The 24,858-nt window shown below is 54.7% G+C and overlaps 1 protein-coding gene and 1 long non-coding RNA gene across 2 annotated transcripts; both read left to right on the plus strand.

Annotated features, from left to right (window-relative positions):
• Positions 1-3,334: 3,334 nt before the first annotated feature.
• On the plus strand, positions 3,335-4,895 carry LOC120322859 (formin-like protein 3; the record flags this gene model as incomplete). Its single annotated transcript, XM_039379258.1, has 2 exons — positions 3,335-4,126; positions 4,201-4,895. Coding segments are annotated over 2 exons (1,366 nt in total), but the record flags the coding sequence as incomplete, so codon positions are not given.
• Positions 4,896-21,498: 16,603 nt separating this feature from the next.
• LOC113998424 lies at positions 21,499-24,572 on the plus strand. Its single transcript, XR_005562793.1, has 3 exons — positions 21,499-21,604; positions 23,335-23,376; positions 24,136-24,572. It is a non-coding gene; the product is annotated as an uncharacterized LOC113998424 (long non-coding RNA).
• The last annotated feature ends 286 nt before the right edge of the window (positions 24,573-24,858 follow it).

Consider the following 24,858-nt stretch of genomic DNA (forward strand, 5'->3'; position numbering starts at 1 on the left):
CTCTTTTTTAACTATTTTTCCCATCACTGTAGCTGGGACTATCACCTGCCCTACAGGGAGAACAGCCCACAAAGTTCACTTGCAGGGATGCCATTAACTCAAAGTCCCTTGTCGGGGGGGTCACTGCACACCTTGTCCTCTGTTTGCCCTCCCACCAAAGATGATTCCAACACTTCTGACACATCTGGCAGACCCAGAGCTCTCCTCAGGGAATGCTTCAGCTGCTTAAAGGCTGCCCTTGCACCATCTAGACAAGGCAGCACATTCTTACAGGCTGTTGGAAAAGTTGGCAGAACAGTCTTACCACACATCCAGAGGGAGCAATCCAGAGTCCAGCCCGTCCTACCATTCCCAGCAAGGCAGTTCATGGGCTGTCTGGGGCTCAGGGAGGAGTCAGGGGGCTGCTTTTCTTCCTTCCTGCTTTCCAGATTTTCTCCTTCCAAAGCAAAGGTTTCTTGGCTTTCCTTGCTCAAGCAGATGCAGCAAAGGCCATCTTTTCAATCCAATACTGGAAACTCCTCGAGGTTGTCATTCAAGGTGCTTCTCTCAGGTCCTGCACTCATCAATCATCTTGGCCATTGGTTTTCTTGGCAGGTTCTTGCATTTATGTCCTACAAGCAAACCAGGAGGAGCCAATTTAGCTGTTACTGCAACCAATCCAAGCTGGCATTCTGATTTTAAAGGATACTGGGTTGGCCTTACCAGGAGAGATCCCACATTAGGGGTAATACCTACAGGTTCTGCCCTCTTCCACTCTCCTGCAATTCCACTGGCCCACACCACAGGAACAACTGCAGCTGCCACTTCAGTCAGGACCTTGCTGCTGACAGGAGTTATTCCCTGCACAACAAGAGCTGCTGCTTTGACATATTTGGTTTCAGCAATTACAGTTTCAGTATCCCCACTTTTCAATTTCATTTCTGCTTCAACTTTTCCAGTCCATCTTTTCCTAGCACAGGTTTGGGTGAGTCGGGCAAAGAGACAAACTCCGGAATTCCCCAATATTTTCCCAGTTTCACCCCTGTCACACTAAATAGCTTAACAGTGCCAGTCTTTAGTTCTCCTTAATTCTGCTCTCGTGCTAAGGACTGAGGAAGTTGGACCTGTGTCTGACCAGGACATGTGCAAACCAAATGGTGGGGACTGGAACACACACCTGGCACTCCTGGAGCTGTTATCATTACATTCCAGAGAAAACAGCCAATTGCACCATCACTGCTCATTTCTTAATTCCAATCCCACACTGCTTTTGCACTTGGAGCACCACTTTTATAATCCAATTACAGTCCATTAGAGAGCTCCATGTCTAGCAGGGACAGGTACCCCTGGGATACTCTCAAGAATGCCTGAATCCATTGCAGGGACCTTGCTTTGAGCTCCCCAGGGCCGGGCACCCCGAGGATCTCCCCGAACAATCCTTTCGGTGCGCGCTGGAGTCCTCGGGGTGCCCCAACCCGGGGGGCACCAACAGCACTGTCCCTCCAGGGGGGCCTAATTAGGTTCCTAAATGCAGGGGGATCTTGCCTGTGTCCCAGACTGGTCCGGGGATCTGAGGCCCTTCCCGAGAAAATCTCGGTGCCGGCGTGAAGGGACAGAGATCCCTTGGAGCCACGGGAGAGCAGGCACAGAGTCCCTTCTGCAGGGCCAATTCTGCTGCCTGAAAACAGCTCTTCAAAGAAGCCTCTAAGACTCAGTTGGTGAGTTTTAGAAGCCAGGCATTCCTGCACACTAAGATGTTTTAAGAGCTTACTGAGTGAAAAAACACAAAGCTTTTTCAGGGACATCTGACCTCCCACAGACAGCTCCTTTCCCCTTTCAGTACGAAATTTTTTTCAGGGAATCATTTATTAGGAAGTGCCCAAGAACCCAAGAATGTGCTTTGGGAACAGAAAATATACAGAGGGAAGGAACTTTGCACAAATGTAACATACTCCAGAACAGACCTGACTTTAGTTTTACTCTTTGTGTTCAAATATTCCATAGAAAAGCTCCAGCAGGAGAGCTGGCACATTACCCAAGAGGATCCTGAAAGTCCTTCTCACGAGGGCTGTAGGAAAATCGCAGCTGTACGAGTCCCTTGTGCCTGCAGATGCCTGGGGATCCTCTCCATCCACCTCATGCTCTCCCAACAGCAGATAGGGTGCTGAGACAGGAGGTAGGAGACTTTTAGTATAAAGCTTGGGAGGAATCTAAAGCTTCCTTTCCTGGGGAGCTTTGTGAAGTCTGCAAATGAGAAATGGAAAATTTGCATCTCCTTTGGTACAGGTGTCAACAGCAGCTGAGACTTTTGCATTTTTCAGATAACCATGCCCCTTTTGGCTCCCTGGCAGCTGCAATGGCACCAGAACCCCCTTCCTGCACACCCACGGCTGTCACACACAGCCACCCACACACCTTTGCTCCAGCCCACACGGGGCCAACATTTCCTCACCCTACACATCCCAAGGGCAGTAGTTTTGCTAGAGAGCACAGTAACCCCCCTGTCCTTGCAGACTGCCTCCATGCAAAAAAGGAACCATTTCTCCTGGACACTTCTCCCACACTCAAGGTCTTTTCAAACTGCTGTCGTGCCACCAAACCTGCTCAGGGTCCCTCCCAGCTTCTGCCTGTCCTTGCATTTAAAGGCATGGGCACATTCTATCTGCCAACAGCAAACCCAGCTCCTCCCTGGCAGTATAAGCCCTGCTCTTACCTGGACAGACTCCCGGGCTCGGCACAGCTGTGGCTCATGGAGCAGCTTCCCAAGGCCCTTCTCTCTCCCAGCAGGAAGCACAACTCGCCTCCACTCCCCAGCACCAGGGGAAACCACGAGCCAGGCTGCAAACTGACACAGAATGAGCAAAAAGCATTAATGCAGCACCAAGAAACCAAGTTAAAGCAGTCTTTGCCTCATAACCCTGCACGGGGAAAGGCTTTGGGATTCCGAGGCAATCCCTGATCCACCCAGAGAGCACCAGCCCCGCAGTCCTGCCACGGCTCCCCCCCGGGGTCACCCGGCAGGGAAGGGGTTTACCCGCCCCCGCTGCCCAGCACAACGCGCCCCTAAACGCCCCCCGGCTCCCCCGGTCCATAACCCATCGGCCAAGGCGCTCTCCCCTCCGCAGCCCGGGCAGCAGCGGGGCCGCACCCGCAGCCCTCACACACAACCGACCCCACCCCCCCAGCCGGCCCTTTATACCGCGGGCCGGCAGCGCTGCCCAATCAGCGCTCGAGCGCCTCCGCCCAATCCCAGCCCGCCTGGCCCTGCGGCCCCGCCCCGCCCGCTCACCCGGCCCCGCCCCTCGGCGCGGCCCCGCCCCCCTGTTCTCCTCAAGCGCTGCTGGGACCACGGAAGGGCGGTGGGAGCTCCTCGGTCATGGCCCGTCCGGGAGCTCTCCCGGGACAAGGGGAGCGAGGCTGGGAGTGGGGACAGCGGCGTTCTTGGGGGCGGGCAGGGCGGTGCCGGGGGCGGTGCCCGTGCCTTCCGGGGGGGCGGGCCTGGGCGGGCCGAGGGGCGGGGCCGGCGCGATCCCGCGGCGCTTCGCTCTGGGCTTTGGGGCTGTTTCGGGCTGTTTTTGGGTGCAGATTTTGGGAGACTGCGCACCCCCTCCCCTGGACACAGCCCCGCCCCAGCTCGCTGCACTCCCCGCACCCCTTGCTCAGCTCCGCGGGGATTTGTGCCTCCTCTGAAGGTGGCAAATGTCTGCAAAGCCAGTCGGGAAGCCAGAGAGCTGCATCCCCTGGGCCCCGCCGCGGCTTCCCCGCCGTCACCCGGCCCCTCTCGCCCGTCCCGCCCCGCAGCGCCGCTCCCGCTGCCGCCCTCAAACACAAAGAACAAACCCCCGTGCCCCCAGCACAGGCCGGTCCCTCCCCGGCAGCCTCGGCAGCGCCAGAAGGGCCGGGAGCGGCCGCAGCCCCCAACGCCGGCCCTTCAAGCCTGGCCCGGCCAACGCCTCGCTCCCCACGGGCGCCGCTTCCCAGCCCGCCCCGACCGCCGGGCCCTGCCTCGCAGTCGCCGCCTGGCGGACACGGCCGGGAGCGGCACTACAGCCCCCCCCCCGCTACTCACCCCCAAGGGCCTCAAGGACTCCCGGAGCGCAGACTGGCAAAAATACACGCCCTGCAAGACCCACGTCGCCTTTCGCAAGTACCGGCCTTTCTTCCCTAAAACCCGCTCTTACCTAGGAAGAGCTGAGCAATTCACAGAGTTGCCGTTTCTAGCTCAGCTTCCCAAAGGATTTCTCTCTCCCGGCGGCGGCAGCAGCAGCAGCAGCAGCAGCAGCAGCAGCGGCAGCAACGCTCCCTGGGAAGCCCTGACCGAGGCTGGGAATCGACACACAACAAGCCAAGAGCATTAACTCGGCCCCAAAACACTCCACAAGAAACCAATTTAGAGTCACCTTTGTCTCATCCTCCCGTGCAGGCCCAGGCTTTGGGATTCCAAGGCAAAGCCCGAGAGGCCCAGAGAGCAGCAGCCCCTCAGCCCCAGCACGGCCTCCCCCGGGCTCCCCCGGCCGGGAACCGGCCTAGCCAGCCCCTGCTGTGCAGCACAGCAGGCGGGGGGATGACTTTTGGGACCCCTCCCTGGCCACTGCAGAGCAATGCAGGCATCGGGGCCAAGTCCTGCCCGGCCCCCGGGCACTGCAGACAGTTCAGGCCCAGCAGCAGCAGCAGCAGCAGCTGTTCTGCCTCTTGCTCCCCTCTCAATTGGAACCGAACGGTGAGGAACAAGCCCCGGGCACAATCGGCACCGAGCAGCAAGGCCTGGGCTCGCCAGAGGCCTGGGCCTGCCTAGTCCAGGCTCTGGGCTTCCTTTGCTTTCTTCCTCTGCAATTCTCCTGCCCTGGGAAGTGTTAAAAGACAGACTGCTCAGTGAGACATGCCCTGACACAGCAATAAATTCCAAGACCAGAAAATCTCAGAGTCACACTTAGAAACCCTTCAGCGAGGCCCCCGGAGAAGCCAAGGGGAGCTGTGATTCCCTGGAGTCCCAGGGAACTGAGGGGAAGGTGGGAAAGGGGTAGAGAGCAAACACCTCCAGCTGCTTCTCCCTGCAGCCCCCATGGCAAGTGCAGATGCCCTGGAATTTCATGTCCTCTGTGTCTCTTGCACTGGGGAAAAGGACTGGGATGCACTGGGAGGGACGGGTGGCAGTGGGGAGGGACGGGGATGGGACTGGGGACGGGACACTGGAAAGGGACTGGGGCACTTGGGGGATTTGGGCTGGGAGTGTGGACACTGGGGTGGGACTGAGATTTTCTGGGGAGGGACTGCGAGCACTGGGATGGGACTGGGGTCATTGGGGAGGGATTGGGGACAGTGGGACTGGGGGCACTGGGATAGGACTGAGATGCGCTGGGGAGGGACTGGTCTGGGACTGAGGGCACTGGAGAGGGCCTGAGGTCACTTGGGAGAACTGGGCTGGGACTGGGATTCTCTGGGGAGGGACTGGAGGCACTGAGATGGGACTGAGAGGCACTGGGGAGGCACTAGGATGCACTGGGGCACCACTGGGATGGGATTGAGGTCAGTGGGGAGGGAACTGGGATAGGACTGAGCCAGTAGGGAAGGACAGGGGTGCACTGTAGAGGGACTGGAATACAGCAGGGAAGCACTGGGAGGGGACTGGGATCACTGGGGAGGGAATTGGGATGGGACTAGGGGCAGTGGGAAGCACTGGGATGGGACTGGGCAAACTGGGGAAGGACCGGGTTGCACTGCGGGAGTACACTTGGGAGGGAATGGGGGTGCTGGCTTGCACGGGGGGAAGTGGGAAGAGAGTACGCGCACTGGGGTGGGATGAGAGTACGCGCACTGGGGTGGGACTGGGAGAATTGGTGGCACTGGGATAGGACTGGGGGAACTGGGAAGGGAGCTGGGAGAGACTGCGAGGTGACTGGGATGGAAATGGGATGCACAGGGAAAAGGATCAGAAAGCATTGGGGGGGAGACTGGGGGCAATGGAGAGGGACTGGGATGGGACTGGTGGCACTTCAAGGGACTTGGATGCACTGGGGCTGACTAGGGGCACTGGGATGAGACATGGGGCACTGGGGAGGGACTGGGGGTAGTGGGGAAGAACTGGGATGGGACTGAGGGCAATGGAGAGGGATTGGGGAACTGGACTGGGAGTGGGGGCACTGGACTGCTATCTACTGGTATGGGATTCTCAGGGGAGGGACTGGGGGAACTGGGATGGGATAGGGGCCATAGGGGAGGGATTGGGGACAGTGGGACTACAGGCACTGGGATGGGACTGAGGGCACTGGAGAGGGACTGGGGAGAACTGGGCTGGCACTGGGGGCGCTGGACTGTGACTGGGATTCTCAGGGGAGAGACTGGGGGAACTGGGATGGGACAGGGGTCATTAGGGAGGTATTGGGGACAGTGGGACTATGGGCACTGGGATGGGACTGAGATGTGCTGGGTGGGCACAGGGATGAGACTGAGGTCACTGGGGAGGGAACTGGGAGCACTGGGAAAGCGACTGCAGGGACTGGGATAGGACTGGGGAGGGACTGCAAGGGGACTGTGACATGACTGGGGAGGGGACTGAGGAGTGTGCCTGGGATGGGCCTGCAAATCTCTGGGGAGGGACTGGGACCACTGGGATGGGACTGCTGTCACTGGAATGGGACGCAGATGTACTGGGAAGGGACTGGGATTTGACTGTAAGCACTGGGGAGGGACTAGGAACCATTTAGGAGGGACTGGGATGGGACTGGGGGCACTGATGATGGCACTCGAATGCACTCGGGAGGGACTAGGAGCACTGGGATGCAGTGGGCAAAGACTGGAGGCACTTGGATGGGACTGAGAGAACTACTATGGCACTAAGGGAACTGGAGAGGTACTGGGGGCACTGGGCTGGGACTGGGCTGCACTGGGGGCACTTGGGAACGAGCGGGATCACTGGGGAGGGAACTGGGACGGGATTGAGGGTACTGGGGTGGGACCGGGAGCACTGAGGGCACTGGGGAAGGACTGGGATGCGACTGGGGGAACTTGGAATGACACTGGGGAGGGACTGGGATTGGACTGGGAGCACTGGGGAGGGACTGCAATGGGTTTGAGGCAATTCCAAACACACAGGGGATTTCAGCCACGGTGCCACAGGCCCTATCTCCGCCACACACTAAATAATGCCCAAGTGTTACAGTCCCCAGCCCAGAACCCATCCCTAGCCCAGCCCCTCAGTGATTTTAGCTCCAGACCCACAAGCTTTATTGCACTGCCAGCTCTGCTCTCTCAGCAGCAGCTCTGCATCTTGCCAGCGCCGTCATGGGAAACTGTTTCAGCTTCTCACTGCAGGATCTTCTTGGCTCCAGCTCTGGGACTTTCCAGCTCCAACCTCAAACTCCCAAGCCCAGTCCCACAGTTACTCTTCCAGCCCCACAAACCCTATCCCAATTCCAAAGTCACAAGCCCAGCACTAGACTGATTTCAGGTCTTCCCGCCCAGTCCATGATCCCGCCCATCAACCCCTATTCCACAGCCACACAGAGGTTTAAGCGACGGTGCCAGTCCCTGTCTCAATCCTACAGTTATTTCTGCTCCAGTGCCACGATCCCTATCCCTGCTCCACAGTCCCTTTCCAAGCTCCACTCTCCCTATCCCATACCCAGACCCACAAGCTTTATTTCTCTGCCAGCTCTGCTGTCAGCTCCTGGTAAAGCTGCTGCACGTTCCAATCCTAGCATCCTTCTTTTGTTAAACGTCTGAGTTTTCCACCCCAACTCTCAAGCCCACATTCCAGGCCACTCCTGACCATTTTTATCCCAGCTCCATCCCTACAGCACTTACGCTAGGTCTATGCTCCCTAACCCAGCCCCACTCTGGTTTTGCCCACCGCCCTACCGTCTTTATGTCTCCACCAGCTCTGCTGCCTGAGCTCCAGGTCCTCAGCTTTCTGCTGCCTCTGCCTCAGCTTTCTGCTGCCTCTGCCTAAAGCTGCTCCTGGGTATCTCTGCAGCCCGGGGCTGTTGACAAGGCCCCAAATCAGTCTTGGTCATTCACTTAAATATCTCTAGGAGCTGTCCCACCCATCCCAACGGGAACAGTACTACAGCAACAAAACAATAGAATAAACAATCAAGTAGTCAGAAGGTGAAAATAAGAGTAAAATAAAATTATAATAGAATGAAACATTTTTTATCACTTTTCTTTGTAACAATACTTTCAATACCAGCTCGCCTGAGAGGCTGCATCCTAGCCCTTCTGGTTCGGGGGAGCACCCCTGAGCACGGGCTGCTCCCCCACTGGGCACTGACCAAACCCAGCCGGCACAGCTGCCCGGGACACCGCCTGCCCAACGCCCTGCCTCGGCAGCTGCGGGGCACCGACCCCGGCTCCCCCTGGATCGGTAGCCGAAGGAGTGCTGCCCCATGGCTCCCCACAGCTCCCCGGAGCGGCAGCCGCGACCTGGTCCCACCCTGGCTCACCGCCGCTCCTCGGCCCAGCTGCCGCGCCGGTCGCGTGCCGACTCCCGCAGCTCCAGCGCCGCCCCCAGCCCCGCCGCCGAACTGCCCCGCAAGCCCCACTCCCGGGGCCGCTCCCGCCCGCTCCCCGCCTCCCTACCCTTCTACTGGGAGAGCTCCCGGACGGGCCGTGACCGCGGAGCTCCCACTCGCCCTTCCCCGGCCCCAGCAGCGCCTGAGAGGAACAGGGAGGCGGGGCCGCGCCAGGGGGCGGGGCCGCGCCGAGGGGCGGGGCCGGGCTGAGCGGGCGGGGCGGGACCGCAGGGCCAGGCGGGCTGGGATTGGGCGGAGGCACTCGAGCGCTGATTGGGCAGCGCTGCCGGCCCGCGGTATAAAGGGCCGGCGGGGCAGATGCGGGCGGTTGTGTGTGAGGGCTGAGGGTGCGGCCCCGCTGCTGCCCGGGCTGCGGAGGGGAGAGCGCCTTGGCCGATGGGTTATCGACCGGGGGAGCCGGGGGGCGTTTAGGGGCGCCTTGTGCTGGGCGGCGGGGGCCGGGTAAGCCCCTTACCTGCCGGGTGCCCCTGGGGGGAGCCGTGGCAGGACTGCGGGGCTGGTGCTCTCTGGGTGGATCAGGGATTGCCTCGGAATCCCAAAGCCTTTCCCTGTGCAGGGTTACGAGGCAAAGACTGCTTTAACTTGGTTTTTTGGTGCTGCGTTAATGCTTTTTGCTCGTTCTGTGTCAGTTTGCAGCCTGGCTCGTGGTTTCCCCTGGTGCTGGGGAGTGGAGGCGAGTTGTGCTTCCTGCTGGGAGAGAGAAGGGCCTTGGGAAGCTGCTCCATGACCCACAGCTGTGCCGAACCTGGGAGTCTGTCCAGGTAAGAGCAGGGCTTATACTGCCAGTGAGGAGCTGGGTTTGCTGTTGGCGGATAGAATATGCCCGTGCCTTGAAATGCAAGGACAGGCAGAAGCTGGGATGGACCCTGAGCAGGTTTGGTGGCACGACAGCAGTTTGAAAAGACCTTGAGTGTGGGAGAAGTGTCCAGGAGAAGTGATTGCTGTTTTGCATGGAGGCAGTCTGCAAGGACAGGGGGGTTGCTGTGCTCTCTAGCAAAAATACTGCCCTTGGGATGTGTAGGGTGAGGAAATGTTGGCCCCGTGTGGGCTGGAGCAAAGGTGTGTGGGTGGCTGTGTGTGACAGCCGTGGGTGTGCAGGAAGGGGGTTCTGGTGCCATTGGAGCTGCCAGGGAGCCAGAAAGGGCACAGCTGTCTGAAAAAGGTGAAACCTCTGTTGGCTTCTGTTGACACCTGCACCAAAGGAGATGCAAATTTTCCCCCTCTTGGTTGCAGACTTGACAAAGCTCCCAGGACAGGAAGTTTTAGATTCCCACTCCCCTTTATGCTAATGGTTTCCTTGCTCTCTCAGCAGGATGTCGAGTACCACCATGTCCCTGAGGTCCCCCTTTCTGCTGTTGGGAGAGCACGAGGTGGATGGAGAGGATCCCCAGGCATCTGCAGGCACAAGGGACTCGTACAGCTGCGATTTTCCTACAGCTCTCATAAGATGGACTTTGAGGGTACCATGGGTAATGTGCCAGCTCTCCTGCTGGAGTGTTTGTCTTCTGCTATATTTGAACATCAAGAGTGAAACTAAAGTCAGGTCTGTTCTGGACTATGTTACACTCGTGCAAAGCTCCTTCCCTCTGTTTATTTTCTGTTCTGAAAAGCACAGTCTGGGGTTCCTGGGCACTTCCTACTAAGTGATAACGGGAAAAACCTGTTGTGCTGAAAGGGGAAAGGAGCTGTCTGTTGGAGATCAGATGTCCCTGATAAAAGCTTTATGTTTTTCACTCAGTAAGCCCTTAAAATATCTTACAGCGTGCAGGAATGCCTGGCTTCTAAAACTCACCAATTGAGCATTAGAGGTTTCTTTGAAAAGCTGAGTTGAGGCAGCAGAATTGTCCCCCCAGGAGGGACTCTGTGCCTGCTCTCCCGTGGCTCCAAGGGATCTCTGGCCCTTCACGCCGGCACCGAGATTTTCTCGGGAAGGGCCTCAGATCCCCGGACCAGTCTGGGACACAGGCAAGATCCCCCTGCCTTTAGAAACGAGGCCTTCTTGTGGCTTCCTCCCCGTACCCGTTGGTGGGTTCCAAAGGACTCTTGAAATGCCTTTTGGGCTGTCCATTGAACCCCTGAGACCAAATTGGCCCCCCTGGAGGGACAGTGCTGTTGGTGCCCCCCGGGTTGGGGCACCCCGAGGACTCCAGCGCGCACCGAAAGGATTATTCGGGGAGATCCTCGGGGTGCCCGGCCCTGGGGAGCTCAAAGCAAGGTCCCTGCAATGGATTCAGGCATTGCTGAGAGTATCCCAGGGGTCCCTGTCCCTGCTAGACATGGAGCTCTCTAATGGACTGTAATTGGGTGATAAAAGTGGTGCTCCAAGTGCCAAAGAAGTGTGGGATTGGGATTAAGAAATGAGCAGTGATGGTCCAATTGGCTGTTTTCTCTGGAATGTAATGGTAAGAGCTGCAGGAGTGCCAGGTGTGTGTTCCAGTCCCCAGCATTTGGTTTGCACCTGTCCTGGTCAGACACAGGTCCAACTTGCTCAGTCCTTAACCCAATAGAGGGAGAATGAAGGACTGGCAGTGTTCAGGTGATTGGTGTGACAGGGTTAAACTGGGAAAACACTGGGTGATTCTCCAGTTTCTCTCTTTGCCAAACTTGCCCAAACCTGTGCTAGGAAGGGATTGACTGGAAAAGTTGAGGCAGAAATGCAATTGAAAACTGGGGCTATTGAAACTGTAATTGCTGACACTAAATGTGTCCAAGCAGCAGCTCTTGTTGTGCAAGGAATAACTCCTGTCAGCAGCAAGGTCCTGACTGAAGTGGCAGCTGCAGTTGTTCCTGTCGTGTGGGCCAGTGGAATTGCAGGAGAGTAGAAGAGGGCAGAACCTGTAGGTATTAGCCCTAATGTGGGATCTATATGGGTAAGGCCAACCCAGTATGCTTTAAAATGAGAATTGCAGCTTGGATTGGTTGCAGTAACAGCTGAATTGGCTCATCCTGGTTTGCTTGTAGGACATAAATGCAAGAACCTGCCAAGAAAACCAATGGCCAAGATGATTGGTGAGTGCAGGACCTGAGAGAAGCACCTTGAATGACAACCTCGAGGAGTTTCCAGTATTGGATTGAAAAGATGGCCTTTGCTGCATCTCCTTGAGCAAGGAAAGCCAAGAAACCTTTGCTTTGGAAGGAGAGAATCTGGAAAGCAGGAAGGAAGAAAAGCAGCCAAGTGACTCCTCCCTGAGCCCCAGACAGCCCATGAACTGCCTTGCTGGGAATGGTAGGACGGGGTTGACTCTGGATTGCTCCCTCTGGATGTGTGGTGAGACTGTTCTGCCAACTTTTCCAACAGCCTGTAAGCATTTGTTGCCTTGTCTAGATGGTGCAAGGGCAGCCTTTAAGCAGCTGAAGCATTCCCTGAGGAGAGCTCTGGGTCTGCCAGATGTCTCAGAAGTGTTGGAATCATCTTTGGTGGGGAGGGCAAACAGAGGACAAGGTGTGCAGTGACCCCCCTGAGAAGGGACTTTGAGTTAATGGCATCCCTGCAAGTGAACTTTGTGGGCTGTTCCCCCTGTAGGGCAGGTGATAGTCCCAGCTACAGGGATGGGAGAAATGGTTAAAAGGGAGCCCCAAAAGCTGGAAATCCTCCTGGAGGCTTTTGGCCAACAGAGTTTCCTGAGTTCTCCCTGGAAGAAGGACAGTGATAGCTTTTGAGTGCTGGTAGATCCTTTGAATAGATAGCCTTGAGTGTGTCCTTGTTGCACCAGTAGGCCTTGTCCAACTCCCCATATTCCAGGAGATATACATATTAAAGGAAAAAATGATCTTCCTAATCCCTTGTTGTCTTGAGGCTCTTCCCTGCAGGAACTCCAGGAACTCCTGGTGCCGCCTGGGCCGATGGATTGGACGCCCCAGCCCCTCCGTTCCTGCCCAGCCCCTGGGTCCGTGTCCAGTGGTGGCACTGCCAGCCCTGCAGGTGAAGTGGGAAGGGCCTTTCCAGGTCTTGTGGGTCACATTTATAGCAGCTGAAGTTGCAGAAAAAGGACCTGGGGGCTGTTTTTCTTGAGTTCAGAAAGCTCCTTTTGGTTGGTGAGCAGGACAAAGTTGATCCTTCAGAGTTCCCATCTGTGTTTGTGTCTCAGCCTGTGTTAGGATTCAGGGCTGTAGCTGTTGTCACTGAGGAGTCAAACTCTGCTTTAAATCATGAGACACTGGCCTGATGGCCCAGTGTCAGAAAAAAAGGGGGAATGATACCTGAGTGTTGAGATGTAACAAGAGCTAATCCTTTTTGCAGTGGGATGTAACCGGGAAAGTGCACAGAGCTGAGCCAAGGGATTGAAAGGGGCCAAGCAAGGGAGGTGAAGAAAGAAGGAAGAAGGGAAGTGAGGCACTAGCCAAGCAGCACCAAGTTGCTGTGTAAGCAGGTGAGTTGTGTTGAGGTTCCTAAGGCAGGCCCTGAGGACTTTGAGGGCTCCAGACAGAGCAGAGCTGGGAAGGCCCTCGGTGAAGCCCTTTGGAAACCTTGTAAGGGTAGGTGTGTATGGTAATAAGTGTTGGAAAATGCCTTGAACTTGGAACAGGAATGCAGGGAAGGAAAATGAATCCTCCTGTAATGCTGCCATATCAGCTGCAGTGGAGATAGCTCTGTGTGCCCTTTGGAATCTGACTGCCAGGGCACCTGGTGGGCTGGAATCATTCAAGAGCATAGGAATAAAAGATTGCCTGGCTTCTAAAACTCACCGGCTGAGTCTCAGAGGTTCTTGTAAGAAATTTTAGGTAACACCTGTAGTTTTGTGTGTACTTCTGAGTTCATTTGGATAGAGATTGTCCGGAGAAAGAGGTATCTTTCTCATTCCAGGAAGTTGCCCTTGATGAACTTCCCATCTGAGCTGATGGCCTTGGCAGGAGAAGTGCTCAGCAAGGAGGCTCTTTGCTCCTAGGCAGGAAGAAAGGCCAGTGCCCTTCCTCCCCAAGGCCCAGCCCAGCAGGGCTGGCAGGAGCTGCTGGTGTGGCTGCTCTTTGGGTTCTCAGCTGTGCCCGTGGGGTGGTGACATCGTGTTCCTGCCTGTGCTCCAGGGCAGCCAAAAGCCCCAGCCCCGCCCCTGGGCCTTTTTGGGAGCCTGAGCTATTGCAGCCCTGGGGAGGGGGGTTTGGGGTTTTTTCCCTGAAAGTAGAACCATAGGGGGATCTCTTATCTCACAATTGTTTTTTTGATATCTTAATTAATTACAACTTTAGAAGAAAACCTTGTGTAACTTAGCAACTGACTTGCACTGGTTACACTGAAAGTGCCAAGGAGTTGTAGTGTCCACTGGATTGTTTGTATTGAAGCAGTTTGGTGTTTACAGAGGGATAATAACTCCTGTCAGCAGCAAGGTTCAGACTGAAGTGTCAGCTGCAGTTGTTCCTGTCCTGTGGGCCAGTGGAACTCCAGGAGAGTGGAAGAGAGCAGAACCTGTAGGTATTACCCCTAATGTGGGATCTCTCCTGGTAAGGCAAACCTGGTACCCTTTAAAATCAGAATGCCAGCTTGGATTGGTTGCAGTAACAGCTGAATTTGCTCATCCTGGTTTGCTTGTAGGACATAAATGCAAGAACCTGCCAAGAAAACCAGTGGCCAAGATGATTGATGAGTGCAGGACCTGAGAGAAGCACCTTGAATGACAACCTCGAGCAGTTTCCAGTATTGGATTGAAAAGATGGCCTTTGCTGCATCTGCTTGAGCAAGGAAAGCCAAAAAACCTTTGCTTTGGAAGGAGAGAATCTGGAAAGCAGGAAGGAAGAAAAGCAGCCCCCTGACTCCTCCCTGAGCCCCAGACAGCCCATGAACTGCCTTGCTGGGAATGGTAGGACGGGCTGGACTCTGGATTGCTCCCTCTGGATGTGTGGTAAGACTGTTCTGCCAACTTTTAAGAACAGCCTGTAAGCATTTGCTGCCTTGGTTAGATGGTGCAAGGGCAGCCTTTAAGCAGCTAAAGCATTCCCTGAGGAGAGCTCTGGGTCTGCCAGATGTCTCAGAAGTGTTCGAAGCATCTTTGGTGGGGAGGGCAAACCAAGGACAAGGTGTGCAGTGACCCCCCAACAAGGGACTTTGAGTTAATGGCATCCCTGCAAGTGAACTTTGTGGGCTGTTCCCCCTGTTCCTCCCCCACCTGGGCAGATGATAGTCCCAGCTGCAGTGATGGGAAAAATGGTTAAAAGGGAGCCCCAAAAGCTGGAAGTCCTCCTGGAGGCTTTTGACCAACAGAGTTTCCTGAGTTCTCCCTGCAAGAAGGACAGTGATAGCTTTTGAGTGCTGGTAGATCCTTTGAATAGATAGCCTTGAGTGTGTCCTTGTTGCACCAGTAGGCCTTGTCAAACTCCCCATATTCCACTGGATATATATATTAAAGTTTAAAATGATCTTCCTAATCCTTTGTTGTCTTGAGGCTCTCCCCTCAGGAACTCCAGGAACTCCTGGTGCCGCCTGGGCCGATGGATTGGACGCCCCAGCCCCTCCGTTCCTGCCCAGCCCCTGGGTCCGTGTCCAGTGGTGGCACTCCAGCCCTGCAGGTGAAGTGGGAAGGGCCTTTCCAGGTCTTGTGGATCGCATTGATAGCAGTTGACATTGCAGATAAAGGACCTGGGGTCTGTTATTCTTGAGTTCAGAAAGCTCCTTTTGGTTGGTGAGCAGGACAAAGTTGATCCTTCAGAGTTCCCATCTGTGTTTGTGTCTCAGCCTGTGTTAGGATTCAGAGCTGTAGTTGCTGTGGTCACTGAGGAGTCAAACTCTGCTTTAAATCATGAGACACTGGCCTGATGGCCCAGTGTCAGGAAAAAAGGGGGAATGCTGTCTGAGTGTTGAGATGTAACAAGAGCTGATCCTTTTTGCAGTGGGATGTAACCGGGAAAGTGCACAGAGCTGAGCCAAGGGATTGAAAGGGACCAAGCAAGGGAGGTGAAGAAAGAAGGAAGAAGGGAAGTGAGGCACTAGCCAAGCAGCACCAAGTTGCTGTGTAAGCAGGTGAGTTGTGTTGAGGTTCCTAAGGCAGGCCCTGAGGACTTTGAGGGCTCCAGACAGAGCAGAGCTGGGAAGGCCCTCGGTGAAGCCCCTTGGAAACCTTGTAAGGGTAGGTGTATATGGTAATAAGTCTTAGAAAATGTCCTGAATGTGGAAATAGGAATGCAGGCAAAGAAAATGAACCATCAGGTAATGCTGACCCCTCCTATCAGCTTCAGTGGAGATACCTGTGTGTGCCCTTGGGGATCTGATTGCCAGGACACCCGTCAGGCTGGGATCATGGCAGGGTGTTGTAAGCAAGGAATACCTGGCTTCTAAAACTCACCAGCTGACTCTTAGAGGCTTCTTTGAAGAGCTGAGTTGAGGCAGCAGAATTGTCCCCCCAGGAGGGACTCTGTGCCTGCTCTCCCGTGGCTCCAAGGGATCTCTGGCCCTTCACGCCGGCACCGAGATTTTCTCGGGAAGGGCCTCAGATCCCCGGACCAGTCTGGGACACAGGCAAGATCCCCCTGCCTTTAGAAACGAGGCCTTCTTGTGGCTTCCTCCCCGTACCCGTTGGTGGGTTCCAAAGAAGGACTCTTGAAATGCCTTTTGGGCTGTCCATGGCAAGCTTGAGACCAAATTTGGCCCCCTGTAGGGACAGTGCTGTGGGTGCCCCCCGGGTTGGGGCACCCCGAGGACTCCAGCGCGCACCGAAAGGATTCTTCGGGGAGATCCTCGGGGTGCCCGGCCCTGGGGAGCTCAAAGCAAGGTCCCTGCCATGGATTCAGGCATTGCTGAGAGTATCCCAGGGGTCCCTGTCCCTGCTACACATGGAGCTCTCTAATGGACTGTAATTGGGTGATAAAAGTGGTGCTCCAACTGCAAAGGAAGTGTGGGATTGGGATTAAGAAATGAGCAGTGATGGTCCAATTGGCTGTTTTCTCTGGAATGTAATGGTGAGCTGCAGGAGTGCCAGGTGTGTGTTCCAGTCCCCAGCATTTGGTTTGCACGTGTCCTGGTCAGACACAGGTCCAACTTCCTCAGTCCTTAACCCAATAGAGGGAGAATGAAGGACTGGCAGTGTTCAGGTGATTGGTGTGACAGGGGTTAAACTGGGAAAACATTGGTGATTTCTTCAGTTTCCCTCTTTGCCAAACTCACCCAAACCTGTGCTAGGAAGGGATTGGTTGGAGAAGTTGGGGCAGAAATGAAATGGAAAACTGGGGATATTGAAACTGTAATTGCTGAAACTAAATGTGTCAAAGCAGCAGCTCTTGTTGTGCAGGGAATAACTCCTGTCAGCAGCAAGGCCCCGACTGAAGTGGCAGCTGCAGTTGTTCCTGTGGTGTGGGCCAGTGGAGTGTTCCAGGAGAGTGGAAGAGGGCAGAACCTGTAAGTATTACCCCTAATGTGGGATCTATATGGGTAAGGCCAACCCAGTATCCTTTAAAATCAGAATACCAGCTTGGATTGGTTGCAGTAACAGCTGAATTTGCTCATCCTGGTTTGCTTGTAGGACGTGAATGCAAGAACCTGCCAAGGAACCAATGGCCAAGATGATTGATGAGTGCAGGACCTGAGAGAAGCACCTTGAATGACAACCTTGAGCAGTTTCCAGTATTGGATTGAAAAGATGGCCTTTGCTGCATCTGCTTGAGCAAGGAAAGCCAAGAAATCTTTGCTTTGGAAGGAGAAAATCCAGAAAGCAGGAAGGAAGAAAAGAAGTCACCTGACTCCTCCCTGAGCCCCAGACAGCCCATGAAGTGCCTTGCTGGGAATGGTAGGATGGGGTTGACTCTGGATTGCTCCCTCTGGATGTGTGGTAAGACTGTTATGCCAACTTTTCCAACAGCCTGTAAGCATTTTCTGCCTTGGCTAGATGGTGCAAGGGCAGTCTTTAAGCAGCTAAAGCATTCCCTGAGGAGAGCTCTGGGTCTGCCAGATGTCTCAGAAGTGTTGGAAGCATCTTTGGTGGGGAGGGCAAAGAAAGGACAAGGTGTGCAGTGACCCCCCTGAGAAGGGACTTTGAGTTAATGGCATCCCTGCAAGTGAACTTTGTGGGCTGTTCCCCCTGTAGGGCAGGTGACAGTCCCAGCTACAGTGATGGGAAAAATAGTTAAAAGAGAACCCAAAAAGCTGGAAATCCTCCTGGAGGCTCTTAACAAACAGAGTTTGCTGCGTTCCCCCTGCAAGGACAGTGACAGCTTTTGAGTGCTGGTAGATCCTTTGAATAGATAGCCTTGAGTGTGTCCTTGTTGCACCAGTAGGCCTTGTCAAACTCCCCATATTCCAGGAAATATGCATATTGAACTTTAAAATGATCTCCATAATCCTTTGTTGTCTTGAGGCTCTCCCCTCAGGAACTGCAGGAACTCCTGGTGCCGCCTGGGCCGATGGATTGGACGCCCCAGCCCCTCCGTTCCTGCCCAGCCCCTGGGTCCGTGTCCAGTGGTGGCACTGCCAGCCCTGCAGGTGAAGTGGGAAGGGCCTTTCCAGGTCTTGGGGGTCACATTTATAGCAGCTGAAGTTGCAGATAAAAGGACCTGGGGTCTGTTATTCTTGAGTTCAGAAAGCTCCTTTTGGTTGGTGAGCAGGACAAAGTGGATCCTTCAGAGTTCCCATCCGTGTTTGTGTCTCAGCCTGTGTTAGGATTCAGGGCTGTAGCTGTTGTTGTCACTGAGGAGTCAAACTCTGCTTTAAATAAGGAGACACTGGCCTAGTGGTCGAGTTTCAGGAAAAAGGGGGAATGCTGTCTGAGTGTTGAGATGTAACAAGAGCTGATCCTTTTTGCAGTGGGATGTAACCTGGAAAGTGCACAGAGCTGAGCCAAGGAATTGAAAGGGACCAAGCAAGGGAGGTGAAGAAAGAAGGAAGAAGGGAAGTGAGGCAGCAGGCAAGCAGCACCAAGTTGCTGTGTAAGCAGGTGAGTTGTGTTGAGGTTCCTCAGGCAGGCCCTGAGGACTTTGAGGGCTCCAGACAGAGCAGAGCTGGGAAGGCCCTCGGTGAAGCCCCTTGGAAACCTTGTAAGGGTAGGTGTGTATGGTGATAAGTGTAGAAGAATGCCCTGAGTATGGAACAGGAATGCAGGGAAGGAAAATGAACCCTCCTGTAATGCTGACCCCTCCCATCAGCTTCAATGGAGATAGCTCTGTGTGTGCCCTTTGGGAGCTGATTGCCAGGACACCCGTCGGGCTGGGATCATGGCAGGGTGTTGTAAGCAAGCAATGCTTGGTTTCTAAAACTCACCAATTGAGTGTTAGAGGCTTCTTTGAAGAGCTGAGTTGAGGCAGCAGAATTGTCCCCCCAGGAGGGACTCTGTGCCTGCTCTCCCGTGGCTCCAAGGGATCTCTGGCCCTTCACGCCGGCACCGAGATTTTCTCGGGAAGGGCCTCAGATCCCCGGACCAGTCTGGGACACAGGCAAGATCCCCCTGCAGTTTAGGACCAAATTGGGCCCCCCTGTAGGGACAGTGCTGTGGGTGCCCCCCGGGTTGGGGCACCCCGAGGACTCCAGCGCGCACCGAAAGGATTATTCGGGGAGATCCTCGGGGTGCCCGGCCCTGGGGAGCTCAAAGCAAGGTCCCTGCAATGGATTCAGGCATTGCTGAGAGTATCACAGTACAACTTCCTCAATCCTTAACCCAATAGAACAAGAATTAAGGGCTGGCAGTGTTAAGGTGATGGGTGTGACAGGGGTTAAACTGGGAAAACATTGGGTAATTCCTCAGTTGGTCTATTTGCCAGACTCACCCAAACCTGTGCTAGGAAGAGATGGACTGGAGTCTCTGATCTCCTGAGTAGTTCTTCTGCATGATCTGGGAGCCTCTGGGATTAGACTGGACTGGGCAGACAGGGAGCAGTTTGTCCTGTGGAGTTGGGATGGGTTAGTTCAGGATGCCTTGGGAGGCAGGGCTGGAGAGGCTCCTCTGTTGGCTGTAGTGGTGGAAGGTTGTAGCAGCAGGGATGGAGCCTTCGACCTCCTGCTCCCCCCGTGAGCCCTGACAGGACCGTGCCCTTGGCAATGGAGGGCCCCCCATTGCTGAGCCAGCGGTTCCGGGGCCAGGAGGGATGGGATCAGGATGCCGAGCTCCGCCCAGGGCCAGGGCTGCCAGTGTTCAACCATGGAGAGAACTGAAAGCAGAGTGAGATGGAGACCAAGCTGCAGCACAAGGATGGGTGAGAAAAGACTGTGGTCCTCAGGTGGAGCTTTGAATTCCCTGGAAAAATGGATCCTGTCAGATGGTTCAGGCCCTTGTGGGTGCTGGAGCAGAGGCCTCTTTAATTTATGGTCACCCTAAAAAGTTGCAAGGACAGCAAGTTCTGACTGCAGGATGAGGTGGGAAACAAAGTGAAGTGGTCCAGAGAAAAGCTGAGCTTAAAATTGGTCCTGTGCCAGAGCAGCCTCGTGCAGTGCTTGTTGCTGTCCCTGAGTGTCCCATTGCAGTGGATATTTCCAAGGGTGCCTTGTGCTGGGGAACACTGGGGGCAGTTCCCTTTCCCTGGGCAGGGCAGGCAGGGCACGTTTCCCCCCTCGAGGGTGGCTCCACAGTCCCACTCTCTGCCCTGGGAGCGTGGCAGAACACCTGGACCCCCTGTCCTTGTCAGAGAGGGGACAAGGGATGGTTGGATGGGTGAGGGAATGGTTCAGGGAGTACAAGCACCATTAGAGTGAGTAGTGCAGCACATGGAAAGGAAGGGGGGGAGTTAATCCAGACAAAACTCAAGACCTGCCCAACCTGTGATATTTTTAGGAACTCAGTGGTGCTGTGGTCCCCAGGAAGTATTGCCCAGGACTAGGCAGGAGACTTCAGGCTTGGTCACCCCCAGAGCAAGGTGGAAGCCCAGCAGTTTATTGGTTTGTTTGGCTTTTGGTGACAACAAGGTCCTCCTTTGGGACCAATCCTTGGCCTGGGCCATAAAGTCCCAGGGCAGAAGTGTGAGTTTGATTGGGAAATGAGCAGCAGGGAGGGTTGGAAACAGCTCAGGGAGCACTTCAACAGGCTCCAGACCTGTGGCCAATACGAGCCAGAGAGGGGGAACTGAAGGTTCCTGCCAGTGCTAACGATGCCAATTGGAGCCTCTGGCAGAAGTAGGGTCATGTAATGGGGGTACTTTTGAATTAGATGATCAATGGAGCATAGAGGCGTGAGAAAGAAATCCTATTAGGATGTGAAACCAGCTGGAGTGTGGTACAATGTAACTTGATGGCACAAGCTAATTGTAAGGTCCATTGTGCTTTTCAGCAAGTCAGCCTGACATCCCCTGTGATCAGAGCTGAGTTCTTCCTTGGTTCTGCTACATATTGCAAGGTAGGTACATCTACCCTTGAAACACAATGGGAGAGGTCAAACCTCGGGGTGAGAAAGATGCTGGTGAGAGGAAGATGATGTGGGCAGGGGTGGCTGGCCCCTTGCCCTACAAGTAGGGCAGGCCCAGACTGTTGCCATCAGGGCATGATCGGGCGGTGTTTGGCTGCCATTCAGGCCTCCCCTTACACTGCGTCCTGGCCCTACGTGGTGTAATGTGGAGCTGATAAAATGGGCTGTCAGGACTGCTGAGCTGAGCGATCCTCATCCTGCCACCGAGCCTGTGTTGCTCCGCGGGGACGCCCGCTAAGGGATGGGCACCGACCAGCTGCTGCAGATCCTGACAGCCCTGCCTGGCTGGGGGGGTGGGCACAGTGTAGTGATGGGAGGCAACAGAGAAAGAAGACTTTAAATATCCTTTAGTGTTCCTTTAATACCCTTTATTTAGTATTCATAATATTTTCCCTTTAATTTCCCCTTTTACTAACCAGATATCGTGTTAATAGTTATCCATAATATTGTGTTAAGATCCTTTTTGGTATCCCTTTAAACTCCCTTTTTACTAGTTAATATTATACTGTATTGAATGCTGTTCTTAGTATTTGTTTTAGTGCCACACAATAAGGTAGTTCATTTGTATCCTTTTTTGACTTTTGATTCTCTTTGCTAAGTTTATTATTATTATTATTCTCACTGCAATAAAGATATTTTGTGTGTTTGAATGTTTGTGGCCCTTGTCTTTATTCCGGGCATGTATCCTAATGAACTGTTACAGGTAGGAAGGAAGTGCCCTTAGGATTTGGGAACAGGAAGTTACTGGAAGCCAGCCCAAGATGGACCCTGTTGGAGAAGCGGCTCTGAGTATGTTCTTGGGCTTTAGTGGGAACTTAACAAATGATAAGAGGGCCTGAAATCCCCCTAAGGCCTTGGGTACAAAGCTCCTCCAGGGTGCCCAGGCCAGGCCCTGCTCAGGAAGGCAGCACCATGGAATGGAGATGGTGTATCCAAGCCAGAGCCAGAGCAGGGGGCGGGGCAGGAGCGAGGCCTCGGGAGGGAGTTGCCACCGGCCCTGTGGTTGAAGCAACAAGTGTAGATCCCCTGGACAGTGAGCACAAATCACTGGGGAAATGGGGAAAAGCCCCAGAGCAAGTGCTGGGAGAAGAGGGAGCATGCCTGGCTCCCTGCTGGGTCAGCCACATCTGTCAGTGGGAAGCACTTTTGGAAAGCAGGAGCTTATAACCCGTGCCAGAGGGAGTTTGAAGTCACAAAGGGGGGAGGCAAAAGTAGTCCATGTACTGAGTGAGACACTGTACCTGTGGGAATGAAACAGGAAGAACGAGGGCAGTGTCAGGTTTGTAGGGATTTGGGGTCAGTTGGCAGTGGTTTGGCTACTTGGCTCCCAGCTGACACCATCATGGAATTAGTGATTAAATGCAGACAAGGAAAATGGGAATATGTTCCTGTGAATAAATGTTAGTGGAGGGAATGATATTGCCATGTTGTAGCTTGATATCTTACAGAAACTGTGGATCCTGGCCATCCTCAGAGCCCTTGTGGTCCCTCTGGGCGATGCTGTTGGCCCGGGCAGTTCCCTGGGAAAGGTGCCTGGGTCGGGTGCCTTGGTTTGATTTGGATGGAGATGGAAAAGCAGCTCCAAACCAGGACCCCAGGACAAGGTGACCTGGGAAGCAAATGGCCCTTGCCCAGGGGTCAGTCTCCCTTTGTGCCCGGGGGGACTCTCTGGCAGGGCCGGGGTCTGTCGGGCTCATTGTGCGGGCGGCTGTTGGTGCCCTCAGTGGGATGGGATGGATGTGATTCCAGGGGCTGGGAGCACTGTTGCCATGCAGTGCTGTAGTTTCCCTTACGGTGCTGGGTCCGGGGGGTCTCCCTGGCATCCTTGTCCCCCTGTGTGAGCGGTGCCAGTCCCAGCCCCAGTGTCACAGCAGCAGGGCCGTCCCCTGGGCTCTGCCTGCGGGGCTGTTCTGGGGAAGTGCTGCCAAAAGAGCAAAGGGATCAGCTGGGGCAGGGGATGGCACAGTTTGGCATCATCCTCCCGAGGCGAATATTGGTCCAACTGTTGGGTACCTGCTGCCTGTGTCCTGCAGCCCAACATCATCAGGATAATAGAATTCCTTTCCCCACTCTTCTTCCAGTGCTCCCATCTTGCCCCAGGCAGCGAGGCTGGGGGGACACGGGACTGGGAGGAACGGGAGCTGGTATTGGATTTGTAGACAGTGGAGACATGGAATTGTTTGGTAACCAATGGCAAAGAGCTGGGCCAGGTGTATCCTGAGTGCTGAATTTAGGAGCACAAGGGATGCCCACTGTATTTACCCCCCACCCTTCACTCCAGAATGTGATGGGGAGTTTGGGCAGCTCTCTGATGGTTCCCCAAGATGTAATTGTTGTGCACAGGGGAACACCAGTAACTTATGAACTGGGCTGAGTGCACATGCCATGGTGTGTATATTGTAATACAAAGAAATGAGGCACAGAAGGACTTAATGAGTACCAATGAACTGATCTGGAGGGCTGTATTCACATCCTGGATTGCAAAAATTAACTGGATTTTGTTTCCTGAATTGCTGCAGTGCACCAACCGATATCGTGCTGGAAAAATAAGACCCTTCACTGTAAGTAAACCAGGGATTTTTGTATGTAAGTGCAAATTATTGCCCTGCAAATTTGAAATAAGACTTGACTTGATCACCAAATACAAACAGTAATTACAGGGGTCAATTAATGGCCTTTGGGCATCAGGTAGAACAAGTCACTGCTCACCACTGGTGGGACATATTTACAGGATTCTCACCACCTGCTACAAAGTTTTTGAACACTTTCATCCATTCACTGCTCACAGTAATTATTGTACTGATTTTATGAACAATATGCAGTTGTTGACTCTGGGATCAACGAGAAGAAGTTGTTTAAAGGCTGCAGGTGCAGTGAGTGTGTGCTGGGCCAAGGCAGCCAAGGTGTGTGCAGCTGTTCCGTGCCCTCCACCCTTGGCCCCGCCGGGGCGCCTGCCCAGCGCTCCAGGGGTGGCCAACGGGGAGCTCCCGAGAACCTGCCCGTGCCCACCTCCCCACAGTGCCAGGCCTGGCCTAAAGCCGGCTTGGTTGGGCAGAGCCTGGCCAGCAGGACCCCCTTGGAGCCGCCCCGCAGCCTCCCCTGGGGTGGAGGCACCCGCAGGAATTGTCCCAGTGCTGGAGCCTGCGGGATCGGCTGCCCCGGGGCTGCCGTGTGGGCTGGGGGGGAGCGGGAGGGGGTCGTGGGGAGGGATTTCTGCTGAGCCACAGTTCTGCCTTGCTCATTTCCTTTTGTATCCCCAAAATCTGTATCCCACGTGTTGGACTGTGTTTGTTTAAGCTGTTCCTGTTATTCCATGACAGGTGAGGAGTTGTTTCCTGGAGTGCCCTGCCTGTCAGCAAAACACCAGGCCCAAAGGATCCTGCAAGTGCAGCCCTGGAAGAGACAGGAATATTCAAAAATGCACCAGTTCTTGTGAAGCTCAACTGTGTAAAACATTTATGGAGCTAAAATTCTACAGCACTGAGCTGTTGGATCCCAAATAATATTGGAGGGAGAGGCAGAAAGTCCCACTGCTGCTGGGGCTGAACTGTGTGCAGTGACTGGGCAGGACTTGGCCCTGATGCCTGAGTGCATCTTTTAGGATGGATCCCAACTGTGAGCCCCTGGCTCCATAACTTGTTAAGATGGTGTTCCTGCCAGCCCAGCTGCTGTGTTGGTGGTCCTGTGGGCACCTCTTGCCCTGGCCTGCTGTGAATGTGTTTGTGTTGCAGCTCAATAAAGTCCCTTTCAGTGGTGATTGTGTCATTTTTGTGTCAGTTCCTCTCCCCTCTTCCCCTGCCCCAGTGGCTGCATCACTGCCTTGTGCCTAAATGAACTCTTCCCCTGCAGCAGTTCCCTGCTGCTCTCAGAGAGGGTGGAGTTGAGGCCCCTGAGCAAAGGGAAAAAGGATCCATCCAAGGCAGGCCCGTGCTCCCCCCCTGCATTCCTCCAGCCTCCCGTGTTTCCAGTTCCCATCTGTGCTGGACACACAGCCTGTTCCCAAACAACCCCTGTTCCTGTTCTCTCTCTGTGTCTCCCCTCAC

Source organism: Pipra filicauda, unplaced genomic scaffold (assembly GCF_003945595.2).
Source record: "Pipra filicauda isolate LSUMZ 115617 unplaced genomic scaffold, ASM394559v2 scaffold1048_size34704_pilon, whole genome shotgun sequence".
NCBI classification, from domain to species: Eukaryota; Metazoa; Chordata; class Aves; order Passeriformes; family Pipridae; genus Pipra; species Pipra filicauda.